This window comes from Podospora pseudoanserina, chromosome 3 (assembly GCF_035222485.1).
Source record: "Podospora pseudoanserina strain CBS 124.78 chromosome 3, whole genome shotgun sequence".
NCBI lineage: Eukaryota > Fungi > Ascomycota > Sordariomycetes > Sordariales > Podosporaceae > Podospora > Podospora pseudoanserina.
In genome coordinates, this window is record NC_085922.1 from 3,012,239 (window position 1) to 3,024,338 (window position 12,100).

At 51.6% G+C, this 12,100-nt stretch overlaps 5 protein-coding genes and 1 non-coding gene across 6 annotated transcripts; 2 read left to right on the forward strand and 4 right to left on the reverse strand.

Moving 5' to 3' along the window:
• Window positions 1-1,544: 1,544 nt before the first annotated feature.
• QC764_308585 (uncharacterized protein) lies at window positions 1,545-2,330 on the reverse strand (the record flags this gene model as incomplete). Its single annotated transcript, XM_062945967.1, has 1 exon — window positions 1,545-2,330. One exon carries the CDS (start codon window positions 2,328-2,330, stop codon window positions 1,545-1,547), a length of 786 nt encoding a protein of 261 aa, XP_062802012.1.
• A 659-nt stretch (window positions 2,331-2,989) lies between these two features.
• QC764_0056310 lies at window positions 2,990-3,096 on the forward strand. Its single transcript has one exon. It is a non-coding gene; the product is annotated as a tRNA-Met (tRNA).
• A 182-nt stretch (window positions 3,097-3,278) lies between these two features.
• On the reverse strand, window positions 3,279-4,902 carry CYC1 (iso-1-cytochrome c). Its single transcript, XM_062945968.1, has 4 exons — window positions 4,488-4,902; window positions 3,885-4,075; window positions 3,733-3,827; window positions 3,279-3,669 (listed from the first exon to the last, which is right to left on the reverse strand). The coding sequence occupies exons 1-4, from the start codon at window positions 4,501-4,503 to the stop codon at window positions 3,645-3,647; spliced, it is 327 nt and encodes a 108-aa protein (XP_062802013.1). The 5' UTR covers window positions 4,504-4,902; the 3' UTR covers window positions 3,279-3,644.
• Window positions 4,901-6,201, forward strand: QC764_308600 (uncharacterized protein). Its single transcript, XM_062945969.1, has 2 exons — window positions 4,901-5,546; window positions 5,611-6,201. Exons 1-2 carry the CDS (start codon window positions 5,178-5,180, stop codon window positions 6,058-6,060), a joined length of 819 nt encoding a protein of 272 aa, XP_062802014.1. The 5' UTR covers window positions 4,901-5,177; the 3' UTR covers window positions 6,061-6,201.
• A 14-nt stretch (window positions 6,202-6,215) lies between these two features.
• RRP42 (Exosome complex component rrp42) lies at window positions 6,216-7,421 on the reverse strand (the record flags this gene model as incomplete). Its single annotated transcript, XM_062945970.1, has 2 exons — window positions 6,216-6,869; window positions 6,945-7,421. The coding sequence occupies 2 exons, from the start codon at window positions 7,419-7,421 to the stop codon at window positions 6,216-6,218; spliced, it is 1,131 nt and encodes a 376-aa protein (XP_062802015.1).
• Window positions 7,422-8,748: 1,327 nt separating this feature from the next.
• Window positions 8,749-11,805, reverse strand: QC764_308620 (uncharacterized protein; the record flags this gene model as incomplete). Its single annotated transcript, XM_062945971.1, has 1 exon — window positions 8,749-11,805. The coding sequence occupies one exon, from the start codon at window positions 11,803-11,805 to the stop codon at window positions 8,749-8,751; it is 3,057 nt and encodes a 1,018-aa protein (XP_062802016.1).
• Window positions 11,806-12,100: the final 295 nt, after the last annotated feature.

Genomic DNA, 12,100 nt, shown 5'->3' on the forward strand with positions numbered 1-12,100 from the left:
GCTCCTTCCGGGGAAGTAGGTTTCCAGGGGAGGAGCTTCCTAAATGGGGCTCGGGCTCGGGTTCGGGGATAGATACGGGACCTGAATTCCGCGAAATGTCCAGGCCTTCACTGTCAGGAACAACTCGGGCACAAACAATTACATCAGTTGCCAACTTGAGAACCTCAATGGCAAAGTCCAAACCCTGACGCAAAATATCCAGAACCTAACGCAAACTGTCCAGAACCTCGAGCAACGCATCGATCGCTTCGAGTAGGATATGCAGCCTGTCTGCGCGTTTTTGACGTCTATAAACGAATATCCATCCAAAGGCGTCTCGCTCCCAAACGTTCCCAAGGTGACTTCGTCGACGGCTGCAAGCGCAGGCCCTTCGAACTTCACAAAATATCTTTGCATGAGCGGGGGCTCTGGTTTATCGTTATTTTGTTTGACGGCGCCGACACAACGTGCATAAATCTCCTTTCCCCTTTTAATAAAGTTTACAAACTTGTGGTGGAAGTTATCCGTCTTTTTTTTATTCTGTTCTAACTACCTAGGGGGAAAGAACGAATCCAAAAACGAGAGACATAAGTAAAAAAGATCCACAAAAGCATGTCCGGATGTGCAGGTTGGGCGGCTTGGGTTGTGAAGTGTTAAGACGACAGTCCAAAACTCATGACCGCATTACAGTACCGGACAGCACAGGGCCCAGTATTGAGATGTCAGGCACATCCTCTATCAAATACAGGCACATCCTCTGTTAACCTGCACTTTCCTCCATATGGGGCGTTATATCAGCTTTTCTCAAGTGGAAGAAAGGCAGTGGTAGCCAAAAGAAACAGGGTGCTGCTCTCCCTCTCCAACAGCCCAGCTGACTTCCATGAGCTGGCGCACTATGAACAGAAGAATGGCAATGCAAAAGTCCAAAAGAACAGAAACAGGCCTACCGATTACCTCAAGAGGGCTCTAGGATAGTTTAAATGGCCTTCTAATTACATTCAAATGCCTCCTAACTATCTGTAAATACATATAATATTCATTTAAACACCTATTAACTATCTTTAGGGGCCTTCTTATTAATTTCAAGACGTGTATAAACTATCTTTAAAGGCCTAGAACATATAGTTTAACACCTATTAAGTATCTTAGAAGGCCTCCTGATTATCTCAAGATACATACATATTAACTATCTTTAATGGCCTGGAAGATCTATTTAAGGCCTATTAATTATCCTGAAAGGCCTCAATTGTACTACTTTAGGCGTCTAATATCAGTCGCGAGGTGTTTCAACATGGTCACGAGCCTTTGAATGATAGTGGAGATGTATGTAGACTATGTTTGATGATGATGGAAGGTATCACGGTGGCACCCAGAAAGCTGTGTGCGAAAATGATGAATCGAGAGGAAGCTATTGGTGAGAAGAGCTAATCTATATATGTATGCCTGTGTCAGTGCCCTTGCCAAATTGCTTCAAACTTGGAGGCCCTTTGTAAGCATGTTACATATCATATCCCCTGTACAACCCCTGATGACAGCATGTGTACTCTGTAGATTTAAGAAATCTCTCATTTCTCACCCGTTCTCCGCTTGTATTCCTCTTCAGTTATCCCATACCAGATAAAATTACCATCAGGAGGCAGGTGGTAATTGCCCTCCTTTATCTGTCTCATGTTCCGACGCTCCCTCTTCATGGTTGTCCATTGCATTCCTATCATACTCTTTCCCAGCCCCATCCCTGGATCAGGCCTCAACCCAACTGCCGCTACTTCCCTTGACTCAAGGGCACTGAGAAAGTCAACTGCGGTTTTGAGAGCAACCTTAATCACATTCTCGTTGAGCTTGGTGGCAAAGGTCAGGATCTTGTCTTGTGGGATAGCCTGGAAATCAATGGGTGCGCTCAAGTCTCCCTCCATCCCCGTCCGGACCAGAAAGACTGGCAGGCTGCCAATCTCTGCTGATGGCTGGTACCGACAACGAACAGGAACAACGATCAAGAGAAGAGCCTTAAACAGATGTTGGAGAACATAGCGCTGGGTTGGATTTTCCCTGGCGATAGTTTCTCTGCAGCCTCTTTCGTTGCTCATCTCGTATTTCCTCCGGACAATGGGTTCTGTGAGATAAAGTTTCGGATAAGCCTCGACGGCAGCATAGAGGGCCTTGTTGAGTGAGATGAACTCGTCGATAGAATCTTGCGTGGGGTCGAGGTGGTCGCTTTCTGCATAGTGTGTGTGGTATGCATCTTTGAGGTAGAGAAGTTTGCAAAGGAAGCACCGCCCTTCAATCTCGGTTCGATACGGTTTGAACCATCGGCGATAGATGTGATTGTGAAGAAAAGTATAGACCGGCCCCATACTTGCGGGCGCCGGCACAAAGTAGAGAGGGAATGACTTATTGTACATGTCTTCATATTGGTAGGGAACCAAACCTTTCAGGTTTGGCTGGGCGAGTCCTTCAGCTGATATGCCGAAGAGACAGCGTTGGTAGATGTAGTGGTGATGGTCACTTTCTGCAGAGCAACGAGTGTTTCAATTCTTAAAGTCTGGATCCTTCTCCTCGGCAATTCGCTCCCAATAAGAAAGACGAGGCTCAGTCTTGGTCCTGGTTCGACAACTGTGGTCTGTTCAGAGGTAACCATCTTGAGGTATGTCGAGAATAAATGGTGGAGGGTCTGTTGAGGGTAAGATGAGATGGGAGATGAAGAATGAGGTTGTGACTATGAGTAGGTCTGGAGGTAAAGTTCTGGTGTAGGTGAGAAAATAAAAGAAACGAATGCATGCTCTCTAAATATTTGATGGCTTGGGTGACTGACTGAAAGCATGAAAGAGGAGCAAACTTTGTTTTGCTCCAGTCAACTGCCACAGCAATCAGGCTTTGCTAGTGTACCAAGCGCCGCACTCAAAACGAAACCATGATTATATAAAAAAAGATATCGCTGCAGTGGCGTTCTTTGTGTAAAAGAAGCCAAAAGAAACCACCATCGCTAAGATGGAATAAAGTAAGCAAAAGAATATGGGAACTGTGAGGCTCGAACTCACGACCTCAGGATAACTCTGGTGTTGCACATCCAGATCATACATTCGTATGAGACCTGCGCTCTTCCAACTGAGCCAAGCTCCCTGTACAACTTGACATATCCTGATTGGTGGAGATTAGCCTCATGAAGTGTTTTGGTCCAACCAAGAGTCAATGACGAGCAAAGATCCCCTTTCCAAGATAACACACTCCCTCACAGCAGAACCGACCACCCAATATGTACAAGTCTCATCACATGCAGAATTGCAGCCAAGAACATTGAAAAGCAGAGGGGAATCATTTCATTCAGGTCCGGTTGCCGCAGTCAGGCAACCCCATCGTCATCATCGATCATCTAGGTGTAGTAAAGCAGATCTACTACTGTGTGCTATGGTACAGAGAGGTATATCGGAAAGAACCCAACGTGTGTCCTCGTCGGATCCGTCCAGAGGTGGTGTAGGGAGTTGTGGTTTGAAAAGGACGCAGTTGCTCATCATCAACGCCGCCCGAACCCTTGATCTAATGCAAGAAAAAAATCTAAGAGCAAAGACTCCCCCTGGTGTCTCTTTCGCTCTCTATTATTACAACCCAGCCAAGGAAAATAGAAAAAAAGCAAACTTTTACGCCGAAAAGTAAGTCTCTAGATCTATTACTTAAGCGGTAGACTCCTTGAGGAAACTAGAGGGAAACAGTGTTAGTGCCATTCTGGGCGCAAGGGTACCGTAACCGAAGAGCACATACGTGATGAGGTCATTTCTGTCCTTGTCCTTCTTGAGACCACCGAAAGCCATCTTGGTGCCGGGGATGTACTTCTTGGGGTTCTCGAGGTAGTCGAACTGAGCAAGTGTTAGTTGCGAGTCTGGATCTCGTTGTACAGTTCACGGAAAACATACGAGGGTCTGGTCATCCCAGACAACACCCTTCTGCTTGTTGGCATCGGTGTAGGCGTAGCCCTCAACGGTACCAGACTTGCGTCCGAAAAGGCCGTGGAGCGCAGGACCGATCTTGTTGCCGCCGCCAGCCTCAAGGGTGTGGCACTGAGCGCAACGGGTCTTGAAGAGGTTGGCACCCTTCTTGGAATCACCTATCCGGGAGGAAAACCGCGAGTCAGTCATTTGCTGTTCAGATCATGGTGGTAATGGTGTTTCCGGCGTCTGCGTGATTCTCGACGTGCTCGTGCTAGTGTGCGGCGGCTCTGACTACTACGGCCCTTCTCCGCCAGTGCGCAGCTCAAGATGCGCCCAGGGAAAATACCGCATAAGCAGGAGCGGTGAGGACAGGACCGTAGGCAGTAGCAACATTCAGGTACTGGCAGTATGTCGGCGAGGTCGGATGGAGGTCATATGTAGAATGTCTTCAGACGGCTGCTGGCCACGTCATGGGTGCCAATGGCTTGGTGACGAAGAGTTCAGGCGTCCCTCGCAAAGAACGAACCGAGCAGAATTCACGAGGCCGGAAACATGGCGGACAGTGTGTAGCTGAGGGGCAGGACCTACCGGCTCCGACAGGCATTTTGATAGATTTATGGGGTTGATGTGAGGTAGGTAGTTGTGGTGGCTATTAGACAATTAAGTTGGTGAACAGGAGTCAAAGGCGCAAAAGGTAGACGAGGAAGAAAAGAGGGAGAAGAAAAACAGGATGAGCCGTTAGTAAAAAAAAAAAGTTGGCTCAACGCCTCTCTTTGCCGCTGCGTGCCGGAATTTTTTGAGCAACCGGCCACGAACAAGGCTCTTTTCGTCACTCAATGACCTCCGCCAAGCCTACATCATCAGTCAAAGGAGCCACATTGGGGCTGGAGAACGTGGGGCTGACGACAGACCACAGCCAATCATGACCGCATCTTTAGTCATTCAGCGCGGGCAATGTCGGAAGTGCCCGGCATCGCAGCCTGTCGTCCGAGCTTCCTGTGGCTTCGACGCGGCCATCCTGGTCCTAGTGCGCACGATGCGCTAGCAGCGAAAAAACGGAAAAACGAACGAGCTTCCAAAACGCTAAGCCACATGGGGGAATTGGCCAACCAGAGCAGCTCCTCCAGGCAAGCACTGACGCAAGTTTTTTTGCTGCACCGTTTCCCCTCGATGCATTGAGCCGCACCCAACGAGACCACGCCATTGGACTGTTTTTTGGGCTTTAAGATAGCCTCACATACACTCGATACACACCAAGTCAAAAGACCACCAAGAAACATGGCCTCAACAGCAACAATCCCCCGCTTTCTCCTCCCCCAACGAGGCCTAATCTGGAGACGCCTCTCCCCCGCAAACACCACCTCCCCCGTCGTCCTCGTCCGCTTCTCCTCCACATCCCAATCCAAAGACGGCAAACCCCTCGTCCTCGAAAAGCCCGAACGCTTCGTCCCCCCATCACATGGCTCCCGTCTCCCCGGCTCCCGCCGCTCAACCCTCGGCGACGGCCCCCGCCACTACGGCGGTGACCTCTCCGAGTCCGAACTAAAAGCCCAAGCCAAAAAGGACTACCCCATGACCCCTCCCCCCGAGGGCACCTGGGCGCATTGGTTCTTTTCCCAAAAATGGGTTCACATCACCGTCACCCTTGTTTGTCGCCCTCCAAGATTCGCCACCCCTTGACCCAGGTTGTATCTCTAACAAATGTGAACAGGGCACCCTTACAGCCCTCAGCATATGGACCTTCACCCTGAACTACAAGCACAACACTCCCTTCGGCGACATGCTCCCTCCCATGTCCGACTTCTTCTGGCACCCCATCTCGTCCACCCGCGCCCTCGTCGAAGTCATCCGCCTCAACGAAGCTCACAACACTGCCCGCATCCAAGAAAAGAGAAGAAGACTCGTCGAGGACGTCGCCAAAAGGACAGCGTATAGAAGAGCGCACGGCTTGCCAGAGGAGTACGGCATGTTTGGACTCAAGAAGGCCACCATTGACCCAGACCAGGTGTTTGGCACAGAGGGTGGTGAGAAGAAGGAGCAGCAAGGGACAACGGTGGTGGACGATGCCTCGCCTATCGCTCCGGAACCAAAGCGATTGACGGACGAGCAGCAAAAGGAGATGGTGGGTGAGCTGAAGAAGAAGTGGCTGGGTATCTTTTGATATTCCTCCTTCTCATAGAGTCTGCCACATGACATGTGAACGTAAAATGTAAAATTATGTACAAACAACGTCCACAACGGCCGAAAGGCGTAAATAAATCTATACCCCTTTCTTTCTTGACCCTCAGAATCCTCCCTTGACAATTCCCCCCTGTCTCAAGACGTGTCAACCCCCTCCAAAGCATCCAGCACCTCATCCGCCACCCCACCTCTAACCAGCACCTTTTGCACCAACGCCCCCATCACAACAGCCTTGGCACCACCCCTAGGCGGTTTCCAAACACCCTCCACAGCCTCGCTCTCCGTCTGCCTCGCCTCGGGCATCTTCTGGTTCGCACCCGTACTCACAACCTGCGCATGCCCATAAGCGCTATTCGCCGCGTTGGCCACCCCCGGCGGCGTCAGTCTCGAAGGCGGGTCCACCGTCCTGATAGACAACAGCTTCAGATTCCTGCCCGAGTTGTTGCTCCTCCCATCCACATCCATCCTACCCTCTCGCGACGAAGCGTCATCCCCAACCGAAACAGCCAGCACCACATCCGCCACTGCCAGCTCCTCCTTGCTCGGATCAAAAATGACATTCCCCCCCACCGCCATCACCAGCAACGTCACAGGCGGGCGTTCGGTAACTCTTTTCGTGGTCGGGTTTCGTGCGTACAGATACGGCGCCGCAGCCCAGTCGTCGTCAAAAAACGGGTCTTCATCCCCTTCTGACTTGAGTTTAGGGAGGCGGGTGGCCAGAAGGGCGAGGTGGGTTGTTAATGACAGCAATGGAAGCGGATACGAAAGCGGCGGGCTGATCAACAAAATCTACACCCCAAAGTTAGCACCACCACACCATCACACACACACACTCTCTCTCTCAAACAATCAAACAAAACTCACATCAAGATAAACCTTCCAATGAAACCGTCTATTAATCCTCAACCGCCTCACAAACCCCCCATCAGCAAGCAGCGCCTCACAAAGCATCTGCCCCAAAAACACCGTCCCACTATCATCGTCCCTGTACCCCGGAATCTCAACCGTGAGCTCAACCCAATCACTACTCCCTTGCTCCTCCCCCTCATCTTGTTCTTCTCCTTCTTCCTGGTTTTGATTCTCCCCGAAGATAGTATCGTCATCCCACCTCCGCCTCGTCTTTTCCACTTCTGCCTTCACCCCCACGATCGCCTCGGTCCCGTCCGCGAAGCAGATCCGAGCCGAGCCGTTCGTCCCAGGCAGGATCCCCGTCTCGGCGGACAAAGGCCGGTACTGAGTCGGCGAGCGGCCGTCGGGGCGGATGGGGGGGTTGAGACTGAGGGAGGTGTGGAGGTAGGAGAGCTCGGCGGGGGAGAGGTGGACGTTTGTGGAGGAGGCCATCTTTTTCTTCTTCTTTTTCTTCTTCTTTTTCTTTTCCCTGGTGGTGGTAGGTGTCTAAATTAGGGCGCGCGATCAGGCCCCAGTTGGGATTGACTGTGGGAAAAAAAGTTACGGTAACCGCAAATCGCCCTGGGAGGAGTTGTCGTGTCGCGGCAAGGCTCTCGCAAATCAAAAGTTTCGGAGAAACAGTTACTAGGCGGGGCACTTTTTTTCCCCTGCTTGCTGCTCCAAAAGTCGTTTGGATTGGCGAGGCTGTTGGTGTGGGGTGAGGCTGGAGAAAGCTCCAAAAGCTGAAGCGCCCAGATTGACAGGGGCGGTAGCTCTGCCTCAGCTGTGGGTCTTCATCACTAACCCCACACCATGGCGTCTAGCCCCTTTCTCGTCACTCTTAACAACCAGTTTTTTTGTTTACTTTCTCATTGATGAACCTCTCAGATGTACATGTGCAATCTTTTTTTTGCCTATTTTTACCTCTCAAGAAAACTGTTCTGTTTACCCAGCTAAAATCTCGAGAAGCCTCCCAAAACACACTAATAATACTATCATCCGCTGAATTGATTCCGCTGAAGGGTGGGGTTCGAACCCTGCTGCCAAAGGTGTCCTATACACCAGCTTTTACCCATATCCTTAAACACCCCTTTCCCATCACTGAACACCATTTGCCGTCTCAAAGAAATCCTCGGGAATCTTCCAGTCGTGCGCGCCCGCAGCCCGTCTGTACGCCTCAATCGCCTCCCCAACGGCATAGTCTTGGTGCCGTTGCCCCTTGACAACAGGAGCCAAACGTGCCGGGCGTGGATCCTCACTCAACAAGGCCATCCGAATCTGCATCAACACACTCTCCATGCTGCTCACAGGACTCCATCCCGTCGAAGTCAGTAGTTCCATGCACATCGCCCCGCCCACCGTCATATGACCACCGCCTCCCTGCTGAAAGCCCAGAAATCTCGGGCGAATGGCCCGTACAAACGGCGGGTCAAACGGGAACGACTTTGGAAAGCGAATCTCAAAGACGAGTGACTTGACACCGGCTTTCTTCATGTCCCTGGCAAGCGGCGTGGAGGGCTCAAAAGAGTGAAGCTCGACGATCCACTGGAAGAGATTCTCGATTCTGTCAAAGTCAATGTACCATCCCAGCTCGTGCAATGGTGTCCTGGTCTGTAAAACTTGAAGGCTTTTGAGCTCAAGACTCAGTGCCTTGATCGCAGACTCATTTCCACTCAACGGGGGCGGTAGATTAGGAAGTGCCGAGAAATCGAGTGTGCCGGGGACAAAGTCAGTCATCGCCATGTCATGGGCGGGTCTGTAATGTAAAGTTAGCAAGCCGTTACGTCCACAAGGGCGTGATATTTACTGACGGTGTAAGTCCAAGCTTCGCGCGATCCCCCTGCGCCGTGCTCATTTTCCTACGGCGTTGAGCGGCTGGTCCATTCGTCTCTGTGTCGCTAACCAAGAGAGCTACGTCTACGGCATCTTCGTCCTCGCTAAGTTCGGGGCTGTCACGCACTCGCTTGGCCAGCAAAGTTGAGGTGGTTGCATCCGTGCCCGCTACCTGGATTGTTCTCAAAGGGATGGCAGACAGAGGGATCTTGAGGACGGCAGAATTTTCACCCTTTACCTCACGTCCCTTTTGCTGTGTGCGCATAGGCACCGCATCCTTGCCGTGGGTGCTGGGAGGTGTGGATGCTCCAACGTTGGGTTTGGTTGTAACGTTGGATTTATTCCGCGCCAGGGTATAGCTACCATGTGGAGTAACCGGAGCCGGAGTTGAAGCCTGCGTTGAAGCCTGAGTTGAAGCCTGCGTTGAGCACAACTCAGGTCTCGGTTTCACAAACAGGTAGCGACACTGTTGCCAGTCCAACTGACTCACAACATAGTGTGGTGCGGCCGAGACAAACTCCTCGGGCACATTGATGATCTCGTTCAGGCTCATGCACTGCGTGATCTGGAGATCAGAGTTGGGCCATGTCATGCCACTTTGTGCATAGTAGATACTCGTGTTGAAATCTGGACTGAAATAGACCCCGTTGCCATAGGCACGGCCGCACGCGACAACCTTGAAATCCAGGCCTGTTCGCAAGATGCTGTGCCAATTAGCCAGATTGCTCCCATGCCACGCCAGAATGGTAGGATGACCCTTGAAATCTTTCCTGCTAGCAATTTGTTGGAGTGCCCGAGAGAACTGGCGTTCTTTCTCGGGCGAGCCTTGGGCAAACCGGAACTGAACCCATGAGTCCATTCCCAAGATGCGCTGGTGCTGTCGATCTCGTCCCTTTCCTGCTGGTTGTTCTGAATTTTCGGGTGATGCTCGATATCGGTGGCGATCAACTTGATAGATGCAAGATCTGTTGGATGAGACGATCCACTGCAAAATGGAAGCTGCGGCAGGTGATATTCCGTCCATGTCCTTGAACAAACATCGCGGATGACTTGTCAACCATGCCTCCATCTGAAGAATGGAAGGGAGGTTCTCGAGAATTTGTCTCATGGCGTGGCCTTTATCGGCATCAGGCAGATCATCGAAGTCGGTGTCGTAGGGAAACACTCTCACGGGCGCGCCAGCAATGCCAACTGGCGCCTGGAGAAGCCCCCGTTGATCGACTGGAAGAGCAGTATATGAATGCCCCGGCCTAATCGAAAGTACGGCGGTGCTGCTTGGAAGGTGAACCTCCTCTACTCGTCCGTGTTGAATCATATTGTCGGTAGTAACCCAAGCGATCCACTTGTACCCAGCCAGTTGTCGGATGTCGTCCATGTTCTCACAGAGAACCAGCCTATTACCATTCAGAATCCCCCTCCACTTGCAGCCTGTCACGTTTAGTAGATTTGGTACTTTAAATCGCAGGCCAACCGGGAGGTTGCGTATCGCCCCATAGCCGACGCTGGATAGTTGTGCTGCAGAGCCGACGCCGATTACCTGGGCTGTAGAGCCGACGCCGGTTACCTGGGCTGCAGAGCTGATGCCGAACGGTTGTAGCGCATTCCGATGACCAGAAGGGTCTGAAACCGCGGCGTAGCAAAGGCTGACGAGGAGATCAACCACATACGGCTCGTTGAGGATCATGGGCTCGATGCTGGGGCCAAATCCCATTGACATGTACTGAAACAAGCAAAGAGGGTTGTCGCAGACATATGGTTGGAGTGCCTCGAACTCAGCTTCGATTTTCTGATGACATCTCAGACAGTATTCGGTGCACCTGATGATGTAGCGCATAGCAAACTGCATCGCCACCAAAGGAAAGCTTCTCTCGCCTCCATGGGCATCTTTCAAGTGATCCCCCAGCAGTGGATGGCGTTCCGGCCTGTCATCAGACACGGATTCATCGGTCGGGACTGGATCGTCCGGTTGGGTTACGCAGTTCTGGTAGTGGCGATTTGCCTGGTCCCAGTCGTAGCCCGTTCTCTCTCTGGTCTTCACGATCGAAATAAAGCTCTCGTTCAAGAACTGATCCAACGAGTTGGAAATGAAAAACTTCTGAAGTGCTTCGGTGTCCAAAGCCTGAGCAGTTTGCCCTTCCTCATCATCTTCTGGTCTCACGCCAGGATTCGTGACAGTAATAAATGCGTTCCTTGCTTCCTGCTCCGATGGCTTGTACTTTTTGCACTTGCGAATTCGAAAGCTGACCTGGATTGAGGACACTGCCTTCTCGATGACAGTCTCGAGCGGGCTGTAGCCATCAAAGCGCAGCAAAAGCACAATGTATTCGCTAGCCTCCAGGTTCCACGCCTCCAAAACCTCCTCCGACAGCCCCAGGTTCTCAACTCGCACCGAGATCGAAACGATGCCATAGATGGATGTCTGGGCGAAGCTAGAGACAAGCCCAATTTTGAAGCCGGCATTGTGCACTTGGCGCAAGTCGCGCTTCAGGCGTGAAAGCAACAGCTTGTCCGTCGGGGATAGTGCAATCAGCTCCTTGACCGTTGCATTTTTGGGTCGACCTGACCCCTCTTTTAGCCCGAAGAGTTCGTCATCGTAATCGTCGTCGGCCTCGGATTGGAAGCCAAACTCATCGTCGCTCATGTCTCCCTCGTCTTGATCCTCCGACACACCTTCCGTCAAACTCATCTGCTTGGAAATTTCTGAAGCTACCTCGTAGACGGTTAGACCTATGAGATAGTCGGCAGTTCTCTTGATCAACTTTTCGATGGGAGCTGGCGGGTCATCCTCGGTATACATCATGAATGAGTTGTTGTCAGGGTAATCGCCGGTATCCTGCGCCAACAAATGAAGCCGTACTTTTCGGCCAAGCTCGGGGTGTTGAAGTGACAAGACGATCTCGCCATCAGAAATGCCATCTTTGAGGTCTAGAACTCCAGCGAGGCCACCGCCAGTGATCTTCTGTCGGGCGGTGACCACGTCGGCCTTGAACCGCTTCAGTGTCATGGTGTTCCTGTTTTCTGAGGTAATGATATCGCAAGTTTCGTCGTCTGGTAATTAGTGAGGACGGTGTGCGGGCCTGGCTAATGTTTTTGGAGTGTCACGCCAGCCAGCGGGAGACGATGAAATCGGACTGGTTGGGTTGGCGGGACGAAGTGTTGTCCTTTGCTGATTTGCTGGAGAAGTGGTGGGGGAAGAGATGGTACCAGACTACTTGCTGCCTCAAGAGGTGAAAGTGAACGATGATGATACCAGGGCCAGTGGGGAGTTGCTAGGAAGGATAAAATGGCAAGCCCGCAGT

What these genes read in the sequence shown, in the direction of transcription:
- CYC1 (XM_062945968.1), bottom strand. An exon ending in TCTGGGATGACCAGACCCTC is followed by an intron (nt 3,828 to 3,884) that starts GTATGTTTTCCG and finishes ACACTTGCTCAG; the next exon opens with TTCGACTACCTCGAGAACCC. An exon ending in GACAGAAATGACCTCATCAC is followed by an intron (nt 3,670 to 3,732) that starts GTATGTGCTCTT and finishes GTTTCCCTCTAG; the next exon opens with TTTCCTCAAGGAGTCTACCG.
- QC764_308600 (XM_062945969.1), top strand. Translation starts at nt 5,178, where the DNA reads ATGGCCTCAACAGCAACAATCCCCCGCTTTCTCCTCCCCCAACGAGGC. An exon ending in TTCACATCACCGTCACCCTT is followed by an intron (nt 5,547 to 5,610) that starts GTTTGTCGCCCT and finishes AAATGTGAACAG; the next exon opens with GGCACCCTTACAGCCCTCAG.